Genomic DNA, 26,770 nt, shown 5'->3' with positions numbered 1-26,770 from the left:
GGAACATCCCCTCACTCCCCATCCACTGTCCCTCCAAAACCTCAAGCCATTTCTTTAGTTGACAACAATGCAATTGATCCCAAAAGCACTTTGCCTTGTTTTTCCATTGTGTGAACTATGTAAATTGTAATTTGTTACGGATGTGTGTATCATTCATTCACAATTTCGGACTAATCTGCATCAATCTTTGACGTTAAAATAATAAAATGATTTAAACATTGAACCTAAATCTATTTTATACAAGGTTTTCTGCAGCCAATTGGTCTTGTCATTCAGTATTGTGGCTTAGGGTTGGTTGTGTTAAATAAAGTGCTATTGATAAATATTCACTGCGTCATGTGTTATGATTTGATTCCTAGATGTACAACTAGTGAGAAGTGCTCTGGAGTCATGGTCAGATATAAAAGGGACTCCTTTATTGGTGAATTTGACATGGTTATTCAGTATTCAAGATTTTAAAAAACAAAAAGTACATATTGAAAATCTACATGTTTTGTACTTCCTGCTAGTGTGGTTCAACCCATGCAAAACATTCTGAAATAATTGACTAGATTTTTTTTTCCCATTCCCATAAAAATACATTCATGATATAGGAAAAAAACAAGTTGCACACTACATTAAGAGAATGTAGTTTCATAGAACATGGTAATAAGAAAGCAAATTGTGTGCAGTACAGTGCCATTCTCTTGGCCATGTGATAATCATCTTGCCCGGCAGGACCAGTGACTCATGGGTTGTTTACATTAACCATCAAATTGTGTCAGTAGGGCAGCAGGTAGCCTAGCGTTTGGGCCAGTAACCCGAAAGGTTGATGGTTCGAATCCCCAAGCCAACTAGATGGGGGGAAAAACCTGTCTGCCATCGAGTAAGGCACTTGCTCCTGTAAATCACTCTGGATAAGAATGTCTGCTAAATTACTAAAAATGTAAATGTGCCTCAGAGTGCTCTAAAAGTGAAGCTGGTGCTTAATTGAAGTCATCTCAAATAATGTTTTTCAGGTCTTTAGTAGTAAAGTACTGTAAATGAAGTCTACTTTGAGGTCTTGATATTGGCCGTTTGAACTTTGAATTAAGAGTAGCCAATCCAGTGGGTTTGAATCACCATCTGAACCTCAGGTAGTTTAGAATTTGATCCACTCATATCCTTCCCATTGAGTCAGATGTCACCCAGGTTGAATGCGATATGGTCCTCAAACAAAGCGATACACAACATGATGGCTCCCCCTGCCAACAGGCCCAGGTTCTGTAGCAGGAAGCGAGTCCAGGGTCCCATCGGGCCAGGATCACCATGAAGCATCTCAGGTAACTATTGAGGGGAGAGAATGTGACATTTTCACACCACGGAGCCCAGCAGAGTTGTACTGAGCTGGGCCTGGTTTCCCAAAAGCATCTTAAGGCTAAGTTCATCATTTGAACCTTTCATAGGAGGTTAAATCTCCAAGCTGTTAACCAAAACTTGTTACTAAAATTGCGCTTATTATTTACTGACCACTCAGAAAAGGTCTGTTAGATGTGTTTTTTCCCAACTGTCACATTATACACAGATTTTCACTAAACATATTAATTCTCAGTCTCTAACCGCTGATAAATTCCCAAAGGATAAAAATGTTTAAAATGAAAACTGATAAATAGCCTACATAGGCCTATATACTGACATTTATTTAAATACATGTTTGTTCTATTTTGCCATTTGGCTACTGTCAAAAATAATGGCCAAATCTTGATTTTGTGCATTATTATAGGGCACGTGTCAAACTCATTTCAAAGAGGGCAGAGTGTTTACGGGTTTTCGCTCCTCCCTTGTACTTGATTGATGAATTAAGGTCACTAATTAGTAAGGAACTCCCCTCACCTGGTTGTCTAGGTCTTATTTGAAAAGAAAAAAGAAAAACCAGCATACACTAGGACTCCACGGAATGAATTTGACACCCCTGTTGTAGGATAAGCATTAGAATAAGTCGCCTCAGTATTTGAAGCCATAGGTGATATCGCTCTAGGAGTTGATACATTGTCAGTATTGTGGAATAATTCTAATGTTAAGGTAAGATTTTAAAGGAGAAAGCTGATCCGAGACCAGCACTGCCTTACTTTCGATCAACAAAATGCCACACTTAGCGAACATTCTCTCTGCGTGGCGTTTTAGGAAATGTTACATCGTCGGCCATTGTAGGAAAGATGCATTGTTAAAACACTCATAAGCCTAAGTTTCATCGCTATAAGGAAACCGGACCCTGGCCTGTTTACACATCCACCCTGCTGGAAAGGACAATGTGAAAAGATATCAGCCAGCACAGTATGGTTATGGTTGACATTATCATTAAATCAATGGTACTTATAAAGCCCTATTTACATCAGCAGTTGTCAAAGTGTGTTTAGTGTGAAAATGTACGTGTGGAAATCGATCCACTCTAGTGGCTCACCATGTCAGCAAGGGCCACGTAGAGGAAGACCCCAGCGGTGAGGGTGAGGATCCAGGGTGAGATCTGAGCAGACTGGTGGCCCAGGACAGAGCCAGTCAGCAGTCCCACGAAGCCCAGCAAGGCTGAAACAGCACTGAAGAGAACTAGTCGGCGAACAGGCCACCCTGCTCCTAGCAGCACTGCCAGGTCACCTACACAGACAGTCAACACATTGAATGAACCGTATACTCCATGGAACATTACAGATCAGAGGTATACCTGAAAATTTGAACGTGGATTTTATGATGCGTTATACCTTTGTAGCCTACAGTACATACTGAGTGTACAAAACACTAAGAACGCCAAACCTAATATTGAGTTACATCCTCTTTTCGCCCTCAGAACAGCCTCAAAATCAACAGCGCATGGAATCTACAAGGTGTCAAAAGCGTTCCACAGGGATTATGGCCCATGTTGACTCCAATGCTTCCCACAGTGGTCAAGTTGACTAGATGTCCTTTTGGTGGTGGAACATTCTTGATACACACGGGAAACTGTTGAGTGAAAATCCCAGCAGTGTTTCAGTTCTTGACATATTCAAACTGGTTCGCCTGGCACTTACTACCATAACTTGTTCAAAGGCATTTCAATCTTTTGTCTTGCCCATTCACCCTCAAATGGCACACAAACACAATTTGTCTCAAGGCTTAAAAATCCTTCTTTAACCTGTCTCCTCCCCTTCATCTACACTGATTGAAGTGGATTTAACACGTGATCATATCTTTAACCTGGATTCACCAGGTCAGTCTGTCATGGAAAGAGAAGCTGTTTTTAATGTTTTGTACACTCAGTTGAAAGGGAAGGTTTTCTTGTATACCTAGCTCGTGAGGAAGCTCATGACAGAACACCGCTATCGTGGTGCTGAGACCTCCAGCCAGACTCTGAGAAAAAGCTGCACCAATTGCCAGACCATCAGTAAGGTTGTGGATTCCGTCTCCCATAACCACCATCCACACCAAGCTTCCTATCCCAGCTTCCTCCTTGGAAGGTGGACCATGTGAATGGCCGTGACCATGCTCAGAGGATTGTGTCCCACTCTGCAGAGCAGTACGCTCCCTCTCTGGATACAGCTCTATACTGGTGTTCTGCTCCTTCCTCTTAGCCTTCTGATGACAAAAGAAAGAGCATTAAAAAAAATGTCCATATGAGTGAAACATTCACAACTGAATACTAATGGGTCTAATGTATGATTTTCAGTCGGGTTTTAGAAAAACATACTCCTGATTCATGTCTACTTTACTTGACTGACTTCATCAAGAAAGATATTGATGAGGGAAATATGTGTGGAATGGTACTGCTTGACCTACAGAAGGCATTTGATACAGTTAACCACTGTCTCCTAATCTCCAAACTGGAGGCACTGGGGTTAAGCAGTATCCCTCTAGGCTGGGTAAAGTCCTATTTATCAGGAAGGGAGCAAGTAGTAGAGGTTAATGGATCACTGTCTCAGGCAAAACCAATGAATTGTGGCATTCTGCAGGGGAGCGTGCTTGGGCCTCTGCTGTTTTTATTGTTTAGTGATATGAAAGATGCTTGTTCTTGCAGTCTTTTTCTTTATGAGGATGACTCTACACTTCTGGTGTCTCACAAAAGTAAAACAATGTTGGAGAGCATACTTAGCACAGAGCTTATTAACATTAGCAAATGGCTTGACAAGACATCTCTGCACTTAGGGAAAACTGAAGCAATTATTTTGGGATCCAGACCTAAATTGTGCAGGTCTTCTGAAATCAGAGTGGAGTTAGGGGGTGAGGTGCTGACTACTAAAACCTCTATTAGCTACTTGGGATGTATCCTTGATGGAATCTTGGGAGGTGTGAGCATGGCCAATAAAGTGCTAGGGAAGGTTAATGCCAGGACTAGGTTTTTGGCTAGAAAGTCCAAGCTGCTTGATAAGGACTCCATGAAAGTGCTAGCTACTGCCCTCATTCAATGCCATTTTGACTACGCTAGTACTTCCTGGTTTGGGGGCTTATCTAAACTTATGAAGGGGAAGCTCCAGATTGCCCAGAATAAGCTGATCAGGGTAGTATTGAAGGCGAGTCCACATGCTCGCATAGGCAGGAGCTGCTTTCAGGAACTAAACTGGCTGCCTGTTGAGGCTAGGTTAGACTAGGTTTGGTTTACAGGAGTATTTATGGTCCTGCGTCCAGATATCTAAGTGATTACTTTCCTCGTGTTAGGGATGCACACAATCACAGCACCAGATCAAGTGTTGCTGATGTGTGCTAATACAAGTTCAGGAGTAATGCTGGGAAATGTACTTTCTTGTATACTGGAGCCTCAGAATGAAATGAGTTGCCTCTGCCCATAAAAACATCCTCTCTGGGCAGCTTTAAAAATACGTTTGATGTCTTCTGTGCCCATATGAATAACCCCAATGATGTAACTGCAATGAGATAGATGTTCTTCTATGTTTTTGTTTTATTATTTCCCTGCCATACTGTGTTGGATCTTGTCTAGCCAGCTTGTCTCAAGAGGACCACAATGGAAATAAGTCCCAGAATTTGTGTGATCCTCCGAGATGATTTTATTCATGTGCATGTATGGCTTTTTCAAGTTATATGTGTGCTTGTTTTTTTTTTAAATGGTCAAATTAATAAACTAAACTACAAGACCAAACAATCCACCCTGCTTTCCTAACAAAGACTATATAGAACCTCTTCACACTTCTTGTAAAAATACCGTCGGCTACACATATTAAAATGTAAACTTGCTACGTGTCAACCACTACCTCTAGTGCACAACACTCCCCCGACAGTTGGCCCCTTGAAGCAGAGCAATGTAAACACAATTGTCTTGTTGAACCAACACGCCTACGGTATAAATGTAAATAGCAGAGCAATGTTTTTGAAACAGCTGAAATGTAGACATTTTCCTCATATTTTAGATAGATTTTTACCTGAAATTGCAGTAACAGCCTGTTATATTCTGATATTTTCACAGTAGCTGTCAGCTATATGCACTGAGCTACATAAAACTATGGAAGATCATACAAATGTAGAAATGTAGATAGTACAAATAGGATACGTTTTTTTCATTTGTAGCATTGTGTGGTGATTTCAGAGGTGGTGCACACACAGACACTTTGTTGTATTGTTTGTATACATTTTGTTGTAGATTGTTGAATTTTTAGTTTGTGTGACTTTCCTTCTCTCAGTGTATCAGTGTTTTGTTACTTGCCATGTTTTGTGTGAACCCCAGGAAGAGTAGCTGCTGCTTCTGCAAAAGCTAATGGGGATCAAAAACAAGTAAGCACCACAGGTCCTAGAGTGGGGGGGGGGGGGATTGTTTTCCTGGGGCCCAGAGTTTTCCCCGATCTGGTAGTAGGCTAACCTAACCAACACTGGGACTCTAGTTGTAGTGTATGACATAGTAATAAATCAGCTGTAAAAAAAAAAAAATACATAAAAAGCAGTTTCACATGGGCTATAAATGGGACCAGATCATTTTCTAATCACGTCACATAACTTCTGGCCCTAGGGAGGATGACAACTTTAAAACCCCTTACACAGAGAACTACGATTGGACAACACAAAAAAAAGAACAGTGCCGAGCTCGCTGTATGGCTGGTTGCATCGTGTAGGCCTTTGCATCTGTAATGAAAAAGATACTATGAGTATGTCATCACTATTGTGCTGATTGATTAATTCCAGTCAGTAATGTTTTATTAAAAAGGCCTGAGTAGCCTAGCCACCCGAAGTGTGAACATGACCCAAATTTTATCAAATTCACATTTTCTCAGAATACAAATAAAATGGACCTATTTTAGGCTATAAATACAAAGCTGAGGCTATAAAAAAAATTATTTTCTCCTGGCCAAGCCCAAATGGGATCAGATCGCATAGGCTTCTCTAGGCTACCTGAAGCTGCAGTTGTTATCAGTAGGCTACTGCTGATCAGACTGAAGAACAGACTAATTGTGCACGTTGACAAATCACGAGGCATTTTATTTTTTTTATTTTGTGGAGTTTATGGACTTCCATGTAAAACAGCTCCTCGCAGTGAATTCACTTATACCCACTTTGTCGCAATTTGCTTTTACCTCATGTAATGATTTGCATGATGAAGCCTGCTTTGTTGTAAGGTAGGCCTAATGTACCTTCATATTCGTATTAGAGGTTTAATCACTCATTTTTTTTTCGATATGCTGTCACTTGAAGACATGCTGTTACAGCAACTCTGTGCTTATGTCTTGAAGAACATTTAATGAGTGGAGCCTACAGATAAGAAAATAACATGAATTGTCTGCAGATACATGCTTGTAAAATGTTGCATTATTCAAGAGTATAATATGGTTTGGTTGCGTTATTCAATAATGTATTGTGTTTTAGAAGAAATGTTTCTATCATTGTTGAATAGTTTGTGCTTACTGGCTACAGAAATATTTAAGGTCAATTTGAGCTGCGGACCAAGAATGTCATGTGGCCAGCTGCAACAAAATGTTAGGCAAGGATGTAATGTGGCCAGCCACAACAAAATGTTAGGCAAGATGTAATGTGGCCAGCCACAACAAAATGTTAGGCAAGATGTAATGTGGCCAGCCACAACAAAATGTTAGGCAAGATGTAATGTGGCCAGCTACAACAAAATGTTAGGCAAGGATGTAATGTGGCCAGCCACAACAAAATGTTAGGCAAGGATGTAATGTGGCCAGCCACAACAAAATGTTAGGCAAGGATGTAATGTGGCCAGCCACAACAAAATGTTAGGCAAGGATGTAATATGACCAGCTACAACAAAATGTTAGGCAAGGATGTAATGTGACCAGCTACAACAAAATGTTAGGCAAGGATGTAATGTGGCCAGCTACAACAAAATGTTAGGCAAGGATGTAATATGACCAGCTACAACAAAATGTTAGGCAAGGATGTAATGTGGTCAGCTACAACAAAATGTTAGGCAAGGATGTAATGTGGTCAGCTACAACAAAATGTTAGGCAAGGATGTAATGTGAATTGAAAAGTAGAATTCTCTTTCGCCACCCCTGCTCCTCAGACGTCTTCATATCTCAGTGAGAATAGGGCCTAAAGGCGTCCTCATGCTTCCCATCCGAAACAGTTTGGGCATATATTATGTGTTTGTTTGTTTTGGTCTTCGGCAGGGTTTTTTGGGGGCTTTTTGTGCACACACAAAAACATTCTTGAGACAAGCCAAAGATCAGAAGCCGAAGTCGAACTACACTCAGAAGCCGAACTACACTCCTTTGTCGGCGATTGGTCAACAGTAGGGATTCTTCAATTAAGTGTTTGTTGTCGTTCAACAACAGACGGCAAGTATTAATGCAAAAAAATTGACTTGAAAAATACTGCACAACACATCTTGGTGAGATTAAAAAATTGCGCAACTAAGATCTCTGCAAAAATGTAAAAATGAATGACAGATTTCTTATCTTAGATTAATTCTGATTTATGAGGAAGTGTATACTGGCTACGGCATCTCAAGATGGACAAACAATACCATTGCCACTTTTCTAGCTAATGTCTTTTAAAGGGGATATGTGAGCACATTCGTTCGGTTCACTTAGTCGAGTTTGGCTAGGCGCTGGGCCTAGCTCCTCAGTGGGTCAGCATGGCTCCAACATGGGTGGACCTACGCCCTCCCAGGCCCACCCATCCATGGATTAGGGCCCAATGAATTTATTTCAATTGACTAACTCAGCTAAATCTTTAAAATTGTTGCATTTATATTTTTGTTCAATATACTATGCACAGTGTATTATAAAACAGTGACAACAGCATTAAACTCGCCCCTTTATTATCTTAATCCAGCTAACCTTGTAATGGGTCTTCAGTCCTAGAAGGCTCTCAAAGATGAAAAGGAGGTAGCAACCTCCCAGCACGCAAAGGCCCTTCAGAATAGAGTCCTGTTCTTCAGAGTGGTTTGAGTGTGGCCCAGTCTTGGCCTGCAGGACACAGATACAACAAGACACGGTTTTCACTATCAGCAACAGGTTTTACCTTAAAACATTTACTAATAGATTTGACAAATTCACCCTCCATGACTAAACAGAGACAGCAGCACTGGTATTTATATAGTGTTTGACAGTTTGGATGGGTACTTACGTGAGGCAGGAGATGCAGCAAGGCATCTCCACACAACGTCCCCACAGCCAGGGCTGTCATTGGGCAGAGGAAGGAACGGAGGCGGGCGGGTGGCAGGAGGGGTACCAGGCTCAGAGCCAGCAGAGACGGCAGGCTGATCACAACCAGAGCCAAGGAGCTCCATCCCAGAGCTGCAAAACAAACAATATATTGTATTCATTTAGATGTTGTATTCATTCTGCTTGGTCAATAGGGTATTGTAGTTTCCAGGGTTATGTGAAGTTTAGGTGTCATAAATGTAAAGTTATGCAACGAGTTTTAAAACATACTATATCGATAAATAATTTCCTGTCATAGCTGGTAGTTTCATTAATGCACCTTTGAGGAAAGTCACACTCCTTTCTGACTCCGCACCATGGGTTTCTGGGTGGCGTAGACACACGCCACTCTCAATCTGGTACAGCAGAGCTGGGCACAGGAGGGTGAAGTGGGCAGGAGTGATGTGGGATGCCTTTTCCAGACCGAAATTCCACAACAGCTGAGTAACGTTCAGACACTGAAAAGGAAAGGGTTAAAAGTCATCACTGTCCACAGAAACTGTTTATTGTATGGGGAATGTTTTGATAGTGGATTCTCTCATTAACTCTAAGAGTGGTTTATTATGACAAAAGGGACCCAAAACATTCATTGGCCAGGCATGTACAACAGAACACCATTTTCCTTTAACTTCCTCCTTATCTTAACAATTTTGAATAAAAACCATCACCTGAGAGGATGACATTTAGCCAAGAACAGTAAGCAGAATTCAGTTGTTAACATTGTGCATTTGGCACAAAACATTAGCCAGATCAACATTTTTTTATTGACTACTCACGTTCCCATGAAGATGCCTCGTAGTGGGGTGATTTGACACAAGGGAGTCAAACATTCCTTGGACAGAAATAGAGTGTGCAATAGTGGATGACCATAGAAGAATTTCTTCTTTAATCACATGATCAGAGGATAATGCGCTGCCCTCTTCAGACCCAGATCCAGCGGGCCCTGATATCCCAGGCTGTGGAGTTCTTTCAGAGGGCGTTGAGAAAAGGCAGCACAGTTTATTCAGGTGTCATTGTGTAACTATTCATAGCTTAATGAACACTAGGAATGCCAAAACCTCAGTATTTCAAAAGCGGCTACATACAGTGCCTTCAGAAAGTATTCACACCCCTTGATCCATCCTCAGTTCTCCTATCACAGCAATTAAACTCTGTAACCGTTTTAAAGTCACCATATGGTGAAATCCCTGAGCGGTTTCCTTCCTCTCTGGAAACTGAGTTAGGAAGGACACCTGTATCTTTGTAGAGACTCGGTGTATTGTCACACCATCCAAAGTGTAATTAATAACGTCATCATGCTCAAAGGGATATTCAAAGTCTGTTTTTTTACCCTTACCCATCTACCAATAGGTGCCCCTCTTTGTTGAAGCATTGGAAAACCACCCTGGTCTTTGTGGTTGAATCTGTGTTCAAATGTTTATTTCACCTTTATTTAGTTGAGAACAAGTTTTCATTTCACTGCTCAACTTAGGGACCTTACAGATAATTGTATATGTGGGGTACAAAAATCATGCTAAACAATATTTTTGCACAACCGAGTCCATGCAACTTAAGTGTCTCATTCAGCAAATGTTTTACTCCTGAACTTATTTAGGCTTGTCACAACACAGGGGTTGAATACTTTTTGACTCGAGACATTTCAGCTTTCATTTTGTATTAATTAGTTAAAATTAAAAATGTAAAAAACATTCCACTTTGACATTATGGGGTATTGTACAGTATGTAGGCCAGTGACCAAAAAAAAATCAACTAATCAATTTTAAATGTGGAAAAAGTCAAGGGGTGTGAATACATTCTGAAGGCACTGTATTTTGCACATCTCTAACAATCATGGAATCAAATCAGTTGCCATATCTGTCTCACCTGGATGCTTTTACAGAGGGGGGTGGTTGAATAGGCCTACTAGGACTGGGGGTGTCCGTTTCCTGATCTTCATGGTCATGAGACTGTGGGTGAGGGGGTGTCAGAGTGTTATGGTTGTGCCTCAACCCTTGGTGGCTGATCTCCAACACACTGACCTGTCCTAGTCCCAGGCTGCCCAGTAACATCTGAAGGCCCTTATAGTTCAAGGTCCCGTTGTCTCCATACTGATGGAACAGACGGTGCAAGTAGTAGACCTGGAAAAAGGGTATTGACAAGAGTAAATTGTCAGCTGAAATTGTCGGCAAGAAGGATAATCATTAGTGTTAAAACACTGCCATTATGAGACTTATAATAGCTAGGCTACTTTCTATTTTTACTTTATTCAATTTTGTTTTACAGGGATAGTGCACATTAATGAATATTACTGTAAAAGTGACAGTTTTAGCCAGCCAGCTAATTTTCAACTGATGCAATTTAGTGCAACCCCTTTTTACTGATGCAATTTAGGTTTAGTGTCTTGTTGACATCAGTGTCTCTCCTGAAAGTTTAAGTTGTAACCTTAACAACTATGATATCCACAATGTCGCTGTGAAATTAAGTTGTATCACTGATATATTGAGGCCAAATTCAGATATTTGAGATGCCCGGAGAATATAAAAATAAATCTTTATTTATACAGCACATTTAACATGGAATGCCACAGGAAAAAAGTTAACAATGAAAATAAAAGCTAAAATATTTACTAAACAACAAACATAAGAAAAACAAAAGTCACAAAACCTGAACGAATAAAAAGCACCCACTTTCAAATATGTCCACAGTTTAGGCCCCCTTCAGGTTCCCTGGCAAGCTATTCCAGAAGCTGGGGGCGTAATAACTTAAGGCTGCCTCTCCATGTCTCTTGGTCTTAGGCTTCAGGATAGTTAAGTGCCAGAGGACCTGAGGGACCTACCGGGTACATAACTTAAAAGCATGTCTGACATGTATTGGGGGTGCACAAACGTGGATTGATTTAAAAACCAATTGAATCATCTCAAACTCACAGGCAGCCAGTGCAGAGACCTTAAACCCGGTGTAATGTGTGCTCTCTGTCTGGTCTTGGTCAATACCCGTGCTGCAGCATTGTGTATGTTTTACAGTTGATCAATGGCTTTCTTGGGTAGACCAGACAGGAGAGCATTACAGTAGTCAAGCCTGCTTGTAATAATAGCATTGAGTCTCTGTATCAGCCTGAGAAAGAAACGGCCGCACCTTGGCAATGTTCTTCAGATGGTAAAAAGCTATTATGGTCACATTCCTAATGTGTGATTTGAAGTTTAGTTCAGAATCTAAAACAACACCTACGTTTTTTAGTTGGTGTTTTATCTTTATCGCCCGTGAATTAAAATGTGCGGCCAGATTATCTCTGTGCTTTGGCTCCAACAGTAAGTACCTAGGCCTTGTCTTGGCTGGGTAGCCTAGTGGTTAGAGTGTTGGACTAGTAGTAACCGGAAGGTTTCAAGTTCAAACCCCCGAGCTGACAAGGTACAAATCTGTCGTTCTGCCCCTGAACAGGCAGTTTAACCCACTGTTCCTAGGCCGTCATTGAAAGTAAGAATTTGTTCTTAACTGACTTGCCTAGTTAAAAAGGTCAAATTAAAAATTAAAATTAAAAATTTATCTGGAGGAAATTGTGAGCCATCCAAGTATTTAAATCACTAATACAGTCTAAATGATTGAGCTAAAATCCTCTGGTGACTCAGAAATTTTAAAGTTGTGTATCATCTGCGTAGCAGTGAAAATCTATGTTGTGCTTTCTAATAACGCTGTCAAGGAGTAACACATATCAACTGAACAGCACCAGACCAAAAATCAAACATTGTGGAACGTGTGATATGTATTTTCTCTGAGTTATTTTCACGAAGGGTGACAAAAAATCTAGACCAGTTAAAAAGGTCCTAAACCAATTTAGAAATTGGCTAACCCACCTCTCCAGTCTGTCCAGAAGGGCATCATGTTCAACAGTGTTGAATGCAGCATTTAAATCCAAGAGTACTAGGACAGAGAGCTGTTTGGTGTCTGTGTTGGCTCTAAGATCATTTACCACTATTTATGTGTTGTGGTGGGCATGATAACCAGATTGGATTTTTTTATACAGTTGGCATTTAAAAATAATCATAATTTAACGGTTTGAAAATCAATTTATCCCGAATTTTGCTGACGAATGGAAGTTTGGAGATTGGCTGAAAATTTCTAAAAACTGAAGAATCTAGAATACATGTCTTCAGAAGGCATTTCACCATATAAGTTTTGTGCAGTGGGGAACAAGTGCCTGTGAACAAGGAGTGGTTAACAATAGCTTTCACTTCTTCAGATATGCAATTAAAAACGGTTTTGAAAAGGGGGGGGCTTGGATCGAGAAGGAAAGTTTAAGAGTGAAATTGTGAAATCACTTTCCTGAGCATGTCTGTGTCAACCAGGGAAAATAAATCCATAGTGCCTTTACCTGGCAGGCTAGGGCACAAATAAAACTTTAATCAAGTCTGATACTAAGCCTAATGTTGGTTATCTTGTCTCTGAAATATGCCGTAAACTCATCACATTTAGATGTGGAGGAAAGTTCACATAGGTTAGAGGGGGTAGGATTTATCAGGCCATCAAATCGTCGAGAAGAGCACTCTCGAAATATTCGGAATGATCAAATTTGAAAAATGTGCAAAACTGTAATGGCATAGACGGCCTTCCATAATATTCTCACCTGCTCCTCAAAAGCCTCGTCTAAATGTTCGGCTGTTGATACCTCTTGTCGGCTTCCATTTGATATCCTGTCTGTCGTATTCGATGGCGTTTCCACTGTGCTACTGAGAGATGGTCGAGCCCTTGTCCCGAACTCCAGCAGAGGCAGACAGACAAATACTGCGAGCGTCAGTAGAGGTGACATCCTAGAAATTAACTGCAGAAAGCAATATGGAGGCAAGTTTATTCAAAAGTCACGTACCGTGAACAATCTCAACTTCTTAATGCTTCCAGTTTGTTTATCATTTAGTCTGTCAAATTGTAACACGCAGCGAAACACTACAAAATTGCCAAACTTTATACAGTCCGCGAAACAACAAAATCGTACATATTTTTTATGCCTACAGGCTACTCACACGGGTTGTTTTTCCCAGTCCTGAACTACATCTTCTCTTGCCCTGCTGATCTGAGGGTTGAAGAGCCTGGGGTTATTGTCTTTTGGTTTTCTGTGTTAATATTATAACTACACGTTAACTGAGTCACGAAACAGATAAGGGAGGCCAGGCCGCAAAGCATTACTCAAGGCAATTGACCTACCTTTTCCAATACAGCAGGATGGTTTGCCCTGCTCAAGGCACGTGAGAAGTGTTCTTAATAACCATGTCCTGGAACAGAGTTGTTGCAATAACTGGGTTACTGCAACATCTTCAACCAGTATAATAATAGTTGGAGGATCTAACAATGTAGCCTAAAAAGGGTTGAATTGAATGAATATCCACAAAAATAATAATTAGCTGAATTCTCAACCTTTCTTGTGATAGGCATACCCTATGCAAATTGTTATCACTTTAAAGGGGCAAGCTGCAGTTGCTATGCTTGTTACTCCAATGTTTGTAAACATTGTACATGCAAACAAACACTGCACATGCTTAAAACATACTTAGAACTATAACCTTGATTTATTGGCTGGGCAGTCCTTGCATCCATTGCTCTGTCTATTAATTTGAGAGTGGTTACATGTCTCTAGGCCCGCAGCTCAGCTTTTTACCAGAACAGAGGTGGGGTGACCCTTTTCTTATGGTTTCAACCACAGATTGCCCCTTTTAAATGTTGAAGAATACATTACAGGTAAGTAGTAATATCTCACAATCATTCATGAAAGAGAGGGATGAGTGGGCCTAATGGGATAATAGATTATGCGTCTGATTTTAACAGAAGTCCAAAGAAGAGAACTCTTGAACCCCAGAGCCACCACACCCTCTCCTGGGCTTTATAAGTGGGATGCACTGTTGAGCGATACATCCCGAGGTGTTTGTGCTGATTGTATGGAGATTGTGACAGCCGGTTAAATGGCGTCCCTTGAGAAGGCAAGAACAATATGTACGTCAGGGGAAGTGCAGTATTATCCTAAGGAGACTAATACTTGGAATTTGGAGGAGGAATGGAAGGAAAAGAAGCAGAGGAGGCCTGAGAGAGAGAGAGGTACCAACTGAAAGCTGACCAAGTGAAGGGGAAGATTCTCTGTGTTTGTGATGCTCGTCATTTGAAGTGATGCTCGTCATTTGATGTGACGCAGACAGGGTGGCGTGACTGGTGAAACAGAACAGTCATTGTCTGTTCTTTTGCATTTTGATGTTGAGTCTTTGCCCGACAAAGTGATGTTAGGAAATATGTCATCCTGTACAATCTTTTGTGCCGAATACATTACGTTGTTACAGGTGTCAAGCTTATGGGCATGTGGCGGCAGTCTGTAGAAGGGAGGTTCCTAGGTTTGAGAAGTGTGCAGAAGGACAAAGGAATGTGTAGCATTGGGGAAATTAGTGGTATGTGTTAATTATAGGAGTGCCCATGGGGCTGGGGATCAAAAATGTCCTGTGTGAGAGAGGTAAGGTTGATGTTTCCAGGGTTAGAGTAGAAGTTGTCACATGCTGAGGCAGTGAAGAAAGTAGAGGAGGATGGGTCAAGGGGGGTGGATCCTGAGAGGAGTGGTGTGAGTAGTAGATATGAACCAGTACAGAGAGATAAAACAAGTAATATATGTTTCAGTAAGATTGGATTTTTGGCATTTACAGTAATGGTTATCAACTGTACTGCAGGGATGGAACGTTGGAACAGCTGCAGAGAGGTATTGGGGTGTGCGAGATTTGATGTCAGAAGAGTTACAGGGTGTGTTAAGTGGTGGTGTCCCATCCTTTCAGGTTGTTCGGCATGGCATACATTTTTTTTAACGTGTATTTCTTTTCGATGGTAGGTTTGATTTTTTTTCGGGGTTTTTTTCAAGCAAAGTATAATTGAGTTTTACTCCAGTCTAGTAGGTGGCGGTAATGCAGCATTTATTGGATGCCAACCTACGTTAAAACCTCATTCGAGAAGAAGACACCCTCTCCTGGCTGGTTCATCGATGGCCTTTGGGAGCCAAAAGATGATGGTTGTCTTGACCCCACAAGAGGCAGTGACACCCTGAACAAAAAAAAGAGGACAGTGAGTGGTCCCCCTGTGTGTAATCTCCCAGAGGACTCTAGGAGTCTGCCACTTACACAGGAAAATGGAGCCCCCCCCGAATGGCCCCAAACTTGAGAGCCCGTTTCCAAAGCTGAAAAAAAAAATTGTGACCCCCCCCCAAGTATGTCATCAGAAAAACGAAAGACAATCTTTTTATCCTAAATGTTTTAATATAAATAGATTTCAATAATTTCGGACACCCCCAAGCTCTGGTTGCATAGCACCGCGAGGAGATGTAGGAGTGGCTTGCTTGCTAAACTAGCTACTATACCTAGTTAGCAGAGAGGTGTGAAATTGTCGCAGCAATTTTGCTTGTGCCTCAAACACGTAAGTTTTCATTCCGATCACAGATTATTATATATATATATTTTTTTAATGGTTACAGTCTGATATAGCTAGCAAGTCAACAACAGTTGGCTAGCTAATGTTAGCTAGTCAGCTGCAGTGCTAGCTAGGTAGCCAGCATTAACTAGCTAGTTGGGTTTAACGTTAGCTATTTTCTAAACAAAAAAACGAATGTTGACTCCTTGGTGTCAACTTGCTAACTAACTAGCAGCTAGCTAGTAAAACAAAAATATATTTAAGCTGCAGTGCATTCGTATATCTAGTAGTGGCTGACGTTATATTGCTAACCAACTAACATTAGCTAGCTAGAGCTGGCTATCACAGTCTGTAAAATGCCCAGTAATATCAGATAGCTAGATATGCGAAAAGGATCTCTTTTTAACCACTCCTCAAACCCACCCCACTGCCATAACGTTACTGAAAATAGGTCACTGGTCAGCTTGAATAACACGAGCTTCCACCCATATAATGGGAGGCTACACAGTTGGCATAAAGATTAGACAGCAAGGGTGTAAAACAGATTCTCAATTTCAGAAATATTGTCATTTTAATCTACCATTAGGAAATAGTTTTTCAATCTAATATTATAGTTCTGTCGTTCTAGCTTTCCCCACATACCTTGATCAGTCTTCACCTGTATCTAGGAAAACATAATAGCCTAATGAACAGCCTAATTGGATTTAAACTACAGTCTATCATATATTTTATTTAACCTTTATTTTACTAGGCAAGTCAGTTAAGAACAAATTCTTATTTTCAATGACGGCCTAGGAACAGTGGGTTAACTGCCTAGGAACAGTGGGTTAACTGCTTGTTCAGGGGCAGAACGACAGATTTGTACCTTGTCAGCTCGGATTCGAACTTGCAACCTTTCGGTTACTAGTCCAACGCTCTAACCACTAGGCTACCCTGCAGCCCCGGTAGCCACACTACATTACCAAAAGTATGTGGACACCTGTTCATTGAACATCTCATTCCAAAATCATGGTCATTAATATAGAGTTGCCCCCCCCCCCTTTGCTGCTGTAACAGCTTCCACTCTTCTGGGAAGGATGTCAACTAGATGTTAGAACATTGCTGTGGGGACTTGCTTCCATTCAGCCACAAGAGCATTAGTGAGGTTGGGCGATTAGGCCTGGCTCGCAGTCGGCGTACCAATTAATCACAAAAGTGTTCATTGGGGTTAAGGTCAGGGCTCTGTGCAGGCCAGTCAAGTTCTTCCACACAGATCTCGACGAACCATTTCTGTATGGACCTCGCTTTGTGCATGGGGGCATAGTCATGCTGAAACAGGAAAGGGCCTTCCCTAAACTGTTGCCACAAAGTTGGAAGCAAAGAATTGTCTAGGATGTCATTGTACATAACATTACTGAAAATAACGCAGTAGCGTTAAGATTTCCCCTCACTGGAACTAAGGGGCCTAGCCCAAACCATAAAACAGCCCCAGACCATTATTCCTCCTCCACAGAACTTTACAGTTGGCACTATGCATTTGGCACTATGCATCCGCCAAACCCAGATTTGTCTGTCAGACTACCAGATGGTGAAGCATGATTCATCACTCCAGAGAACAGGTTTCCACTGCTCTAAAATCCATTGGCGGTGAGCTTTACACCACTCCAGCTGATGCTTGGCATTGCGATGCTTGGTATGGTGATCTTAGGCTTGTGGCTTCTGTGTGGCCATAGAAACCCATTTCATGAAGCTCCTGACGAACAGTTATTGTGCTGATGTTACTTCCAGAGGCAGTTTGGAACTCAGTAATGAGTGTTCCAACTGAGGACAGACCATTTTTACGCACTTCAGCACTCTGTCCCGTTCTGTGAGCTTGTGTGGCCTACCACTTCACGGCTGAGCCGTTGTTGCTCCTAGACGTTTCCACTTCACAATAACAGCACTTACAGTTGACCTGGGTAGCTCTAGCAGGGCAGAAATTTGACCAACTGACTTGTTGGAAAGGTGGCATCCTATAACAGTGCCACGTTGAAAGTCACTGAGCTCTTCAGTAATGCCATTCTACTGCCAATGTTTGTCTATTGAGATTGCATGGCTGTGTGCTCGATTTTATACACCTGTCAGCAACAGGTGGCTAATTTTTTAAAATGTATTTTACCTTTATTTAACTAGGCAAGTCAGTTAAGAACAAATTCTTATTTTCAATGACGGCCTACCGGGGAACAGTGGGTTAACTGCCTGTTCAGGGGCAGAACGACAGATTTGTACCTTGTCAGCTCGGGGATTTGAACTTGCAACCTTTCGGTCCAACACTCTAACCACTAGGTTACCCTGCCGCCCCAAAATAGCCAAATCCATTCATTTGAAGGGGTGTCCACATACTTTCAACTTTCAACCACCACTTGAGAAGATAAACCATAGTCAGATCGAACTACGCTGATGCCCTGTTTCATCATCGTCAGTATGCCAGAAAGACCATATATTTAGATACTAGCTAGATGTTATCGCGGTGCCCCACTTATTTTACAGCTGATCTACCAATAATTGATTTCATTGTCATGCACTTCAGGTGACATTATTACAGATGTGTGTACCTGCACTGTGCCTGGGCTGAGAAGCATAATAATTTTTTTATTTTACCTTTATTTAACCAGGTAAGCTAGTTGAACAAGTTCTCATTTACAACTGCGACTTGGCCAAGATAAAGCAAAGCAGTGCGACACAAGCAACAACAGAGTTACACATGCAATAAACAAGTGTACAGTCAATAACACAATAGAAAAAAAGAAAGTCTATATGCAGTGTGTGCAAATGGCGTGAGGAGATAGGCAATAAATAGGCCATAGTAGCAAAATATTTACAATTTGCAGATTAACACTGGAGTGATACATGAGCAGATGATGATGTGCAAGTAGAGATACTGATGTGCAAAAGAGCAGAAAAGTAAATAAAAACAATATGGGGATGAGGTAGGTAGATTGGGTGGGCTATTTACAGATGGACTATGTACAGCTGCAGCGATCGGTTAGCTGCTCAGATAGCTGAGGTTTAAAGTTAGTGAGGGAAATATAAGTCTCCAGCTTCAGCGATTTTTACAATTCGTTCCAGTCACTGGCAGCAGAGAACTGGAAGGAACGGCAGTCAAAGGAGGTGTTGGCTTTGGGGATGACCAGTGAGATATACAGTGGGGCAAAAAAGTATTTAGTCAGCCACCAATTGTGCAAGTTCTCCCACTTAAAAAGATGAGGCCTGTAATATTCATCATACGTACACTTCAACTATGACAGACAAAATGAGGGAAAAAAATCCAGAAAATCACATTGTAGGTTTTTAATTAATTTATTTGCAAATTATGGTGGAAAATAAGTATTTGGTCACCTACAAACAAGCAAGATTTCTGGCTCTCACAGACCTGTAACTTCTTCTTTAAGAGGCTCATTTGTCCTCCACTCGTTACCTGTATTAATGGCACCTGTTTGAACTTGTTATCAGTACAAAAGACATCTGTCCACAACCTCAAACAGTCACACTCCAAACTCCACTATGGCCAAGACCAAAGAGCTGTCAAAGGACACCAGAAACAAAATTGTAGACCTGCACCAGGCTGGGAAGACTGAATCTGCAATAGGTAAGCAGCTTGGTTTGAAGAAATCAACTGTGGGAGCAATTATTAGGAAATGGAAGACACACAAGACCACTGATAATCTCCCTCGATCTGGGGCTCCACGCAAGATCTCACCCCGTGGGGTCAAAATGATCACAAGAACGGTGAGCAAAAATCCCAGAACCACACGGGGGGACCTAGTGAATGACCTGCAGAGAGCTGGGACCAAAGTAACAAAGCCTACCATCAGTAACACATTACGCCGCCAGGGACTCAATTCCTGCAGTGCCAGACGTGTCCCCCTGCTTAAGCCAGTACATGTCCAGGCCTGTCTGAAGTTTTCTAGAGAGCATTTGGATGATCCAGAAGAAGATTGGGAGAATGTCATATGGTCAGATGAAACCAAAATATAACTTTTTGGTAAAAACTCAACTCGTCGTGTTTGGAGGACAAAGAATGCTGAGTTGCATCCAAAGAACACCATACCCACTGTGAAGCATGGGGGTGGAAACATCATGCTTTGGGGCTGTTTCTCTGCAAAGGGACCAGGACGACTGATCCATGTAAAGGAAAGAATGAATGGGGTCATGTACCGTGAGATTTTGAGTGAAAACCTCCTTCCATCAGCAAGGGCATTGAAGATGAAATGTGGCTGGGTCTTTCAGCATGACAATGATCCCAAACACACCGCCCGGGCAACGAAGGAGTGGCTTCGTAAGAAGCATTTCAAGGTCCTGGAGTGGCCTAGCCAGTCTCCAGATCTCAACCCCATAGAAAATCTTTGGAGGGAGTTTAAAGTCTGTTGCCCAGCAACAGCCCCAAAACATCACTGCTCTAGAGGAGATCTGCATGGAGGAATGGGCCAAAATACCAGCAACAGTGTGTGAAAATCTTGTGAAGACTTACACAAAACGTTTGACCTCTGTCATTGCCAACAAAGGGTATATAAAAGTATTGAGAAACTTTTGTTATTGACCAAATACTTATTTTCCACCATAATTTGCAAATAAATTCATTAAAAATCCTACAATGTGATTTTCTGGATTTTTTTTCTTCTCATTTTGTCTGTCATAGTTGAAGTGTTCCTATGATAAATTACAGGCCTCTCATCTTTTTAAGTGGGAGAACCTGCACAATTGGTGGCTGACTAAATACTTTTTTTGCCCCACTGTACCTGCTGGAGCACGTGCTACGGGTGGGTGTTGTTATCGTGACCAGTGAGCTGAGATAAGGCGGAGCTTTACCTAGCATAGACTTATAGATGACCTGGAGCAAGTGGGTCTGGCGACGAATATGTACCGAGGGCCAGCCGACTAGAGCATACAGTTCGCAGTGGTGGGTGGTATAAGGGGCTTTGGTAACAAAACGGATGGCACTGTTAGACTGCATCCAGTTTGCTGAGTAGAATATTGGAAGCTATTTTGTAGAGGACATCGTCTAGGATCGGTAGGATAGTCAGTTTTACTAGGGTAAGTTTGGTGGCGTGCGTGAAGGAGGCTTTGTTGCGAAGATGCATGTCATGATTAATCCCAAGGATATTGTGTAGGCCTAATGACTGTGTAATTGTCATAAGACCCAAGCCACCCCCTGTACCCAGACTTTGAACTACTCCCCTCTGGGCGCAGGTATAGGGCACCCCTCAGCAGGAAAAACAGAACTAGACATTAATTTGTGCCAGGTGTGATATCCCTCCTAAATAGCTCGGGCTAATATACCTATCGACTCAGTAAGGCCCGCAGGCTAGTCTTTTTTTTATTTATTTTTTTTTTAAAATGTTTTATTGGTATATGACTTATGAAAGTTGTATTGCCAATTGTTTTTGTATTTAAACACCACGTTAAACGTGTACATGACACTGCAACAAAATTTCCCCATGGGGACAATATAGTCAGTAAGTAAGGTCCAGTAAATGTAGTAAATGCCTGGAAATGTGCTTCCCAGTTAGACTTAGCTATGTGTCTGATTGAGTCTGTCTCTCCATACAGTGTGCCATCCAAACCACTCCATGTGACCTTTAACAGTCCTGCTGAATAGGAGAAATGAGGACCATTTGTGAGTGAGGTACCACTACTGCTTTTCTTTTGTTCACTCACTAAGCTACTGGCTTGAGCCACTCCAAATGGTTTAGGATGACGATATAGCTGAAGTTGTTTAATATGGTAACAAGGCTTGACCTTGAAGTTATGTTAATTGCACAGGATAAAGTGGGTATGTTCATTTTGCTGCATTTCTTCTGCAGATATTCCATAAACACTCCTGGACAGGTTTACATTGGTGAGATGGATTTTCTCCAGGCATTGACTCACCTAGCCTTGTATTCTGCAGAAATTGGTGTGTATCAGTGATGTGCCATGGGGTACGACGTCACCAGGTTCCAAGGGGAGGTGGATGAAGACCTGCTGTGTCCCATCTGCAGCATGGTACTGGAGGAGCCAGTGCAGGTTAATGGCCTACTATACCTCCTATACCTCTGGACCAGATCTATTACAAGGACTTATTTTATTTATCCTTTATTTAGACAGGTTGTCACTGAGTTCTTAATATAGACCTTTCACCGATTTCAAACAATATACTTATTTTCCCATCTTCCCTTTTCCCATCTCCGCTCCTTTTTCTCCTATGTCTAGGCCCCACACTGTGAGCATGCCTTCTGCAACGCCTGCATCACCCAGTGGTTCAACCAGCAGCAGATCTGTCCTGTGGACCGCAGCGTGGTGACACTGGCTCACCTCCGGCCTGTGCCCCGCATCATGCGCAACATGCTCTCCAAACTCCAAATCGCTTGTGACAACGCTGGCTTCGGCTGCCCAGCCACACTGCGGCTAGATCAACTACAGTCTCACCTGAAGGACTGCGAGCACAACCCCAAAAGACCTGTCAACTGTGAGGAGGGCTGTGGGTAGGTGACATTAAAGCACATTACACATTAGAGTAGACCAGACAGAATGGGAAAACATGGCTGTGACTTTTGAGTTGCTGGGGATGCCGCACCACCACTGCAGAATGTGACATTACCTGGTCTTGTTTTTATTATTTAGTATTGTAGTGGTCTCTAGAGTGACGTAGTGGCTTTAATTTCATAATGTCACAATTTTGCCGCAGGCTGGAGATGCCGAAAGATGAGATGTGCAACCACAACTGCATCAAGCACTTACGTGGTGTGGTACAGCAGCAGCAGACCAAGATCTCTGAACTAGAGAAAAATGCTGCAGAGCACAAACACCAGCTGGGGGAACAAGTAAGCATACACACTCTCACGTTACATATACCCCAGTAGAGGCTGCTGAGGGGAGAACGGCTCATAAATGGCTGGAACGGCATGAATGGAATGGTATGGAAACCATGTGTTTGATGTACACTGTTCCAAAAAATAAAGGGAACACTTAAACAACAATGTAACTCTAAGTCAATCACACTTCTGTGAAATCAAACTGTCCACTTAGGAAGCAACACTGATTGACAATACATTTCACATGCTGTTGTGCAAATTGAATAGACATCAGGTGGAAATTATAGGCAATTAGCAAGACACCCCCAATAAAGAAGTGGTTCTGCAGGTGGTGACCACAGACCACTTCTCAGTTCCTATGCTTCCTGGCTGATGTTTTGGTCACTTTTGAATGCTGGCGGTACTTTCACTCTAGTGGTAGCATGAGACGGAGTCTACTACCCACACAAGTGGCTCAGGTAGTGCAGCTCATCCAGGATGGCACATCAATGCGAGCTGTGGCAAGAAGGTTTGCTGTGTCTGTCAGTGTAGTGTCCAGAGCATAGAAGCGCTACCAGGAGTCAGGCCAATACATCAGGCGACGTGGAGAAGGCCGTAGGAGGGCAACAACCCAGCAGCAGGACCGCTACCTCCGCCTTTGTCCAAGGAGGAGCAGGAGGAGCACTGCCAGAGCCCTGCAACATGACCTCCAGCAGGTCACAAATGTGCATGTGTCTGCTCAAACGGTCAGAAACAGACTCCATGAGTGTGGTATGAAGGCCCGACGTCCACAGGTGGGGATTGTGCTTACTGCCCAACAGCGTGCAGGACGTTTGGCATTTGCCAGAGAACACCAAGATTGGCAAATTCACCACTGGTGCCCTGTGCTCTTCACAGATGAAAGCATGTTCACACTGAGCACATGTGACAGACATGACAGAGTCTGGAGATGCCTTGGAGAACGTTCTGCTGCCTGCAACATCCTCCAGTTTGGCGATGGGTCAGTCATGGTGTGGGATGGCATTTCTTTGGGGGGCCGCACAGCCCTCCATGTGCTTGCCAGAGGTAGCCTGACTGCCATTAGGTACCGAGATGAGATCCTCAGACCCCTTGTGAGACCATATGCTGGTGCGGTTGGCCCTGGGTTCCTCCTAATGCAAGACAATGCTAGACCTCATGTGGCTGGAGTGTGTCAGCAGTTCCTGCAAGAGGAAGGCATTGATGCTATGGACTGGCCCGCCCGTTCCCCAGACCTGAATCCAATTGAGCACATCATCATGTCTCGCTCCATCCACCAATGCCACGTTGCACCACAGACTGTCCAGGAGTTGGCGGATGCTTTAGTCCAGGTCTGGGAGGAGATCCCTCAGGAGACCATCCGCCACCTCATCAGGAGCATGCTCAGGCGTTGTAGGGAGGTCATACAGGCACGTGGAGGCCACACACACTATTGAGCCTCATTTTGACTTGTTTTAAGGACATTACATCAAAGTTGGATCAGCCTGTAGTGTGGTTTTCCACTTTAATTTTGAGTGTAACTCCAAATCCAGACCTCCATGGGTTGATACATTTGATTTCCATTTATCATTTTTGTGTGATTGTTGTCAGCACATTCAACTATGTAAAGAAAAAAGTATTTAATAAGAATATTTCATTCATTCAGATCTAGGATGTGTTATTTTAGTGTTTATTTTTTTGAGCAGTGTATTTGATAGCATTCTGCTCCAACCATTATTGTGAGCCCGTCCTCCCCAATTAAGGCTCCACCAACCTCCTGTGATATACCTGTATGCAAATCCATTAGTGCTCTGTTCCTCAATGTTCAGGGATCTGGTGTGTGTGTGTTTCTTCCATTGTCAGAAACGGGACATCCAGCTGCTAAAAGCAAACATGAGAGCAATACGCAGTGCAAACCCCAACATGCAGAACCTGGAGGAGAGCATTGAGTACAACGAGATCCTGGAGTGAGTTTACTCTCCTGTCCCTTTGGCCCTCTCCTCTAGAATATTTTCAGGAGTTTTAGCACTTGATTTCAGCCTCAAGTCTATTATGTTGGATATTGTTTGACTGCTACAATCATTCAAACTCACTTTAAAAATCTAATTTAATAAGCCCTTTTTACATTAGCCTGTTGTCACAGTGCTTTAGAGCTAAAGATCCTATTCCACATCTCACCTGTTCCTGACCTGCCCAACAGATGGGTCAACTCCCTCCAACCTGTGCGGGTGACGCGCTGGGGCGGGATGATCTCCACGCCAGATGCAGTTCTCCAGGCGGTGATCAAGCGTTCGCTCATCGACAGCGGCTGTCCACTGTCCATCATTAACGAGTTGATTGAGAATGCCCACGAAAGGAACTGGCCGCAGGGCCTGGCCACGCTGGAGACGCGGCAGATGAACCGGCGCTACTATGAAAACTACGTGGCCAAGCGGATCCCTGGGAAACAGGCGGTGGTGGTGATGGCCTGTGAGAACCAACACATGGGGGAGGACATGATCCTAGAGCCTGGCCTGGTCATGATCTTTGCCCATGGAGTGGAGGAGATCCTATAAGTAGATCTTATAATAACCCAACACTAGGAGCAGGGGGGTCTAGCATGGCAGAGAGGAGTGCAAACCGGACATTTTGATTCTTGAGTTATTACTCATCTCTAAAAAATATATGGTAATTATTTCTTAATGACAGTTGATATGTCAGTTTTTGTCTCTAAAGATAAGCAGTTGTAGGGGAAATGAAAAGATCAATGGCTCCTAAAATGAACAGAAGAGTATTACTTACATATGAGCTTATTTAATATCTTTGCCTTAAAAGGACATTTCAAATACACCTGGAAAAAGAGAACTTAACTGATAATACCCAGAATATTCTAAGATGGAATGTTTGAGAGTCGCATAATAAAAGCTATGCCTGATCTCCTAGGCTTCTCTGGTTCCCCCCATCCTACACCTTGTACTATGTAAATTAATTCATATAAAAAAAATCATGTAAATACAAATATTATATTGAAAAAATATATACACATTCTCAAGCTATTCTTGTTATACACTAATTAGACTGTGGATTTTGTCAGTTGGTATCCATGTGTTTAAGAATGCTGCTCTGGACATTCTGCTCACTTCAGCATTGTTTTTTCCTAATCATGTCATGACAGTTGTAAGCCATGATGTTTTGCTTCTCGTTTATTACATTTTTGTTGTGCCATGCATTTTATTTATAGATTTTGAAGACCTGCTGGGGCGGGATCTCCACACCAGAAGCAGGATGCTTGAAGATGCTTTTTGTGTTATGTAAATACATTTGTCATTTTAGAAAATTGAAGCTCATTGTTCATTGCTTCCGTTGTACTTAGTGAACATGAAGTTGGGCCAATTGACGTTAAACCATTGGAATGTAACATTGTGTAGTTTTACCTGTTTTATTTTTATAAATGGTTGATGCTTGTTTGTGTTGATATTAATTGACAATTTCTTATTTTTACCAAACTATTTTATCTAAAAGCTTTGAATTACTGATTGATAGAGTGACAATGGACTTGATCTAAAGACATGCAGTCGAAAACAACCATGTGGAAATCTAACTTCAATGCTACTTCGTTAGTGTCACCATAATGAGATACATTTGGATTGAGTTTTGTCATTTTGTGTCCTTTTATCTTTTGTGCTGTGGGGTAAAGATGAAGTAAAAAAATAAAATTGTGATCTTGATTGTCATCATGGTAGAGTACTGCATGGCTTTTTTCTTATGCCATTGAGTCATTCCTACATGCAGGGCCTCTATACATCATGATTTCTGATGATTAGCACTCTAAGCTGCAGCCTATCTGGCAATGCTCTCTCTGTCCACCCACACAAACACCCACATGGTCAGACATTGTGCATGTCTACAGCAGCAGTGTCTAGTGAGCTCTTGCCAGCAGCCCACACTCTATTGACGCCTTTCCTTTTAAATCTTTCCCTTTGTGAATGGTTGGAATATCAT

The 26,770-nt window shown here is 42.1% G+C and overlaps 2 protein-coding genes across 6 annotated transcripts; one reads left to right on the top strand and one right to left on the bottom strand.

Moving 5' to 3' along the window:
- Positions 1–394: 394 nt before the first annotated feature.
- Positions 395–13,887, bottom strand: LOC124032154 (zinc transporter ZIP10-like). 3 transcript variants are annotated; one of them, XM_046344307.1, is made up of 11 exons: positions 13,776–13,887; positions 13,595–13,644; positions 13,201–13,395; positions 10,464–10,717; positions 9,377–9,566; positions 8,881–9,058; positions 8,524–8,693; positions 8,235–8,363; positions 3,276–3,564; positions 2,420–2,610; positions 395–1,305 (listed from the first exon to the last, which is right to left on the bottom strand). In XM_046344307.1, the coding sequence occupies exons 3-11, from the start codon at positions 13,381–13,383 to the stop codon at positions 1,156–1,158; spliced, it is 1,734 nt and encodes a 577-aa protein (XP_046200263.1). In that variant the 5' UTR covers positions 13,384–13,395; positions 13,595–13,644; positions 13,776–13,887; the 3' UTR covers positions 395–1,155. The 3 variants fall into 3 exon arrangements, with proteins under 3 accessions (XP_046200263.1, XP_046200261.1, XP_046200260.1); XM_046344305.1 differs by lacking the exon at positions 13,776–13,887 and having other exon boundaries at positions 10,464–10,546; positions 10,619–10,717; positions 13,595–13,752; XM_046344304.1 differs by lacking the exon at positions 13,776–13,887 and having other exon boundaries at positions 13,595–13,751.
- A 1,923-nt stretch (positions 13,888–15,810) lies between these two features.
- Positions 15,811–26,502, top strand: LOC124032152 (E3 ubiquitin-protein ligase NRDP1-like). Of its 3 annotated transcripts, XR_006838217.1 has the most exons (8): positions 15,811–16,007; positions 21,570–21,645; positions 21,910–22,025; positions 22,212–22,483; positions 22,687–22,822; positions 24,653–24,756; positions 24,990–25,456; positions 26,010–26,502. XR_006838217.1 is itself a non-coding variant. In XM_046344302.1 (7 exons), exons 3-7 carry the CDS (start codon positions 21,936–21,938, stop codon positions 25,342–25,344), a joined length of 957 nt encoding a protein of 318 aa, XP_046200258.1. In that variant the 5' UTR covers positions 15,811–16,007; positions 21,570–21,636; positions 21,910–21,935; the 3' UTR covers positions 25,345–26,502. The 3 variants fall into 3 exon arrangements, 2 of the variants coding, with proteins under 2 accessions (XP_046200258.1, XP_046200257.1); XM_046344302.1 differs by having other exon boundaries at positions 21,570–21,636; positions 24,990–26,502; XM_046344301.1 differs by having other exon boundaries at positions 24,990–26,502.
- Positions 26,503–26,770: the final 268 nt, after the last annotated feature.

Source organism: Oncorhynchus gorbuscha, linkage group LG03 (genome assembly GCF_021184085.1).
Source record: "Oncorhynchus gorbuscha isolate QuinsamMale2020 ecotype Even-year linkage group LG03, OgorEven_v1.0, whole genome shotgun sequence".
Classification (NCBI taxonomy): domain Eukaryota; kingdom Metazoa; phylum Chordata; class Actinopteri; order Salmoniformes; family Salmonidae; genus Oncorhynchus; species Oncorhynchus gorbuscha.
This window is presented reverse-complemented; position numbering and strand designations above follow the sequence as displayed.

Bases quoted from the DNA above. Each gene is read 5' to 3' on its own strand.
- LOC124032154 (XM_046344307.1), bottom strand. From the start codon at position 13,383: ATGTCACCTCTACTGACGCTCGCAGTATTTGTCTGTCTGCCTCTGCTG. The intron at 10,718-13,200 runs GTGAGAATATTA...CCCTTTTTCCAG, and splicing joins ACGAGGCTTTTGAGGAGCAG to GTCTACTACTTGCACCGTCT. The intron at 9,059-9,376 runs GTGAGTAGTCAA...TTTCCTTTTCAG, and splicing joins CGAGGCATCTTCATGGGAAC to TGTCTGAACGTTACTCAGCT.
- LOC124032152 (XM_046344302.1), top strand. From the start codon at position 21,936: ATGGGGTACGACGTCACCAGGTTCCAAGGGGAGGTGGATGAAGACCTG. The intron at 22,484-22,686 runs GTAGGTGACATT...ATTTTGCCGCAG, and splicing joins AACTGTGAGGAGGGCTGTGG to GCTGGAGATGCCGAAAGATG. The intron at 22,823-24,652 runs GTAAGCATACAC...TTCCATTGTCAG, and splicing joins AACACCAGCTGGGGGAACAA to AAACGGGACATCCAGCTGCT.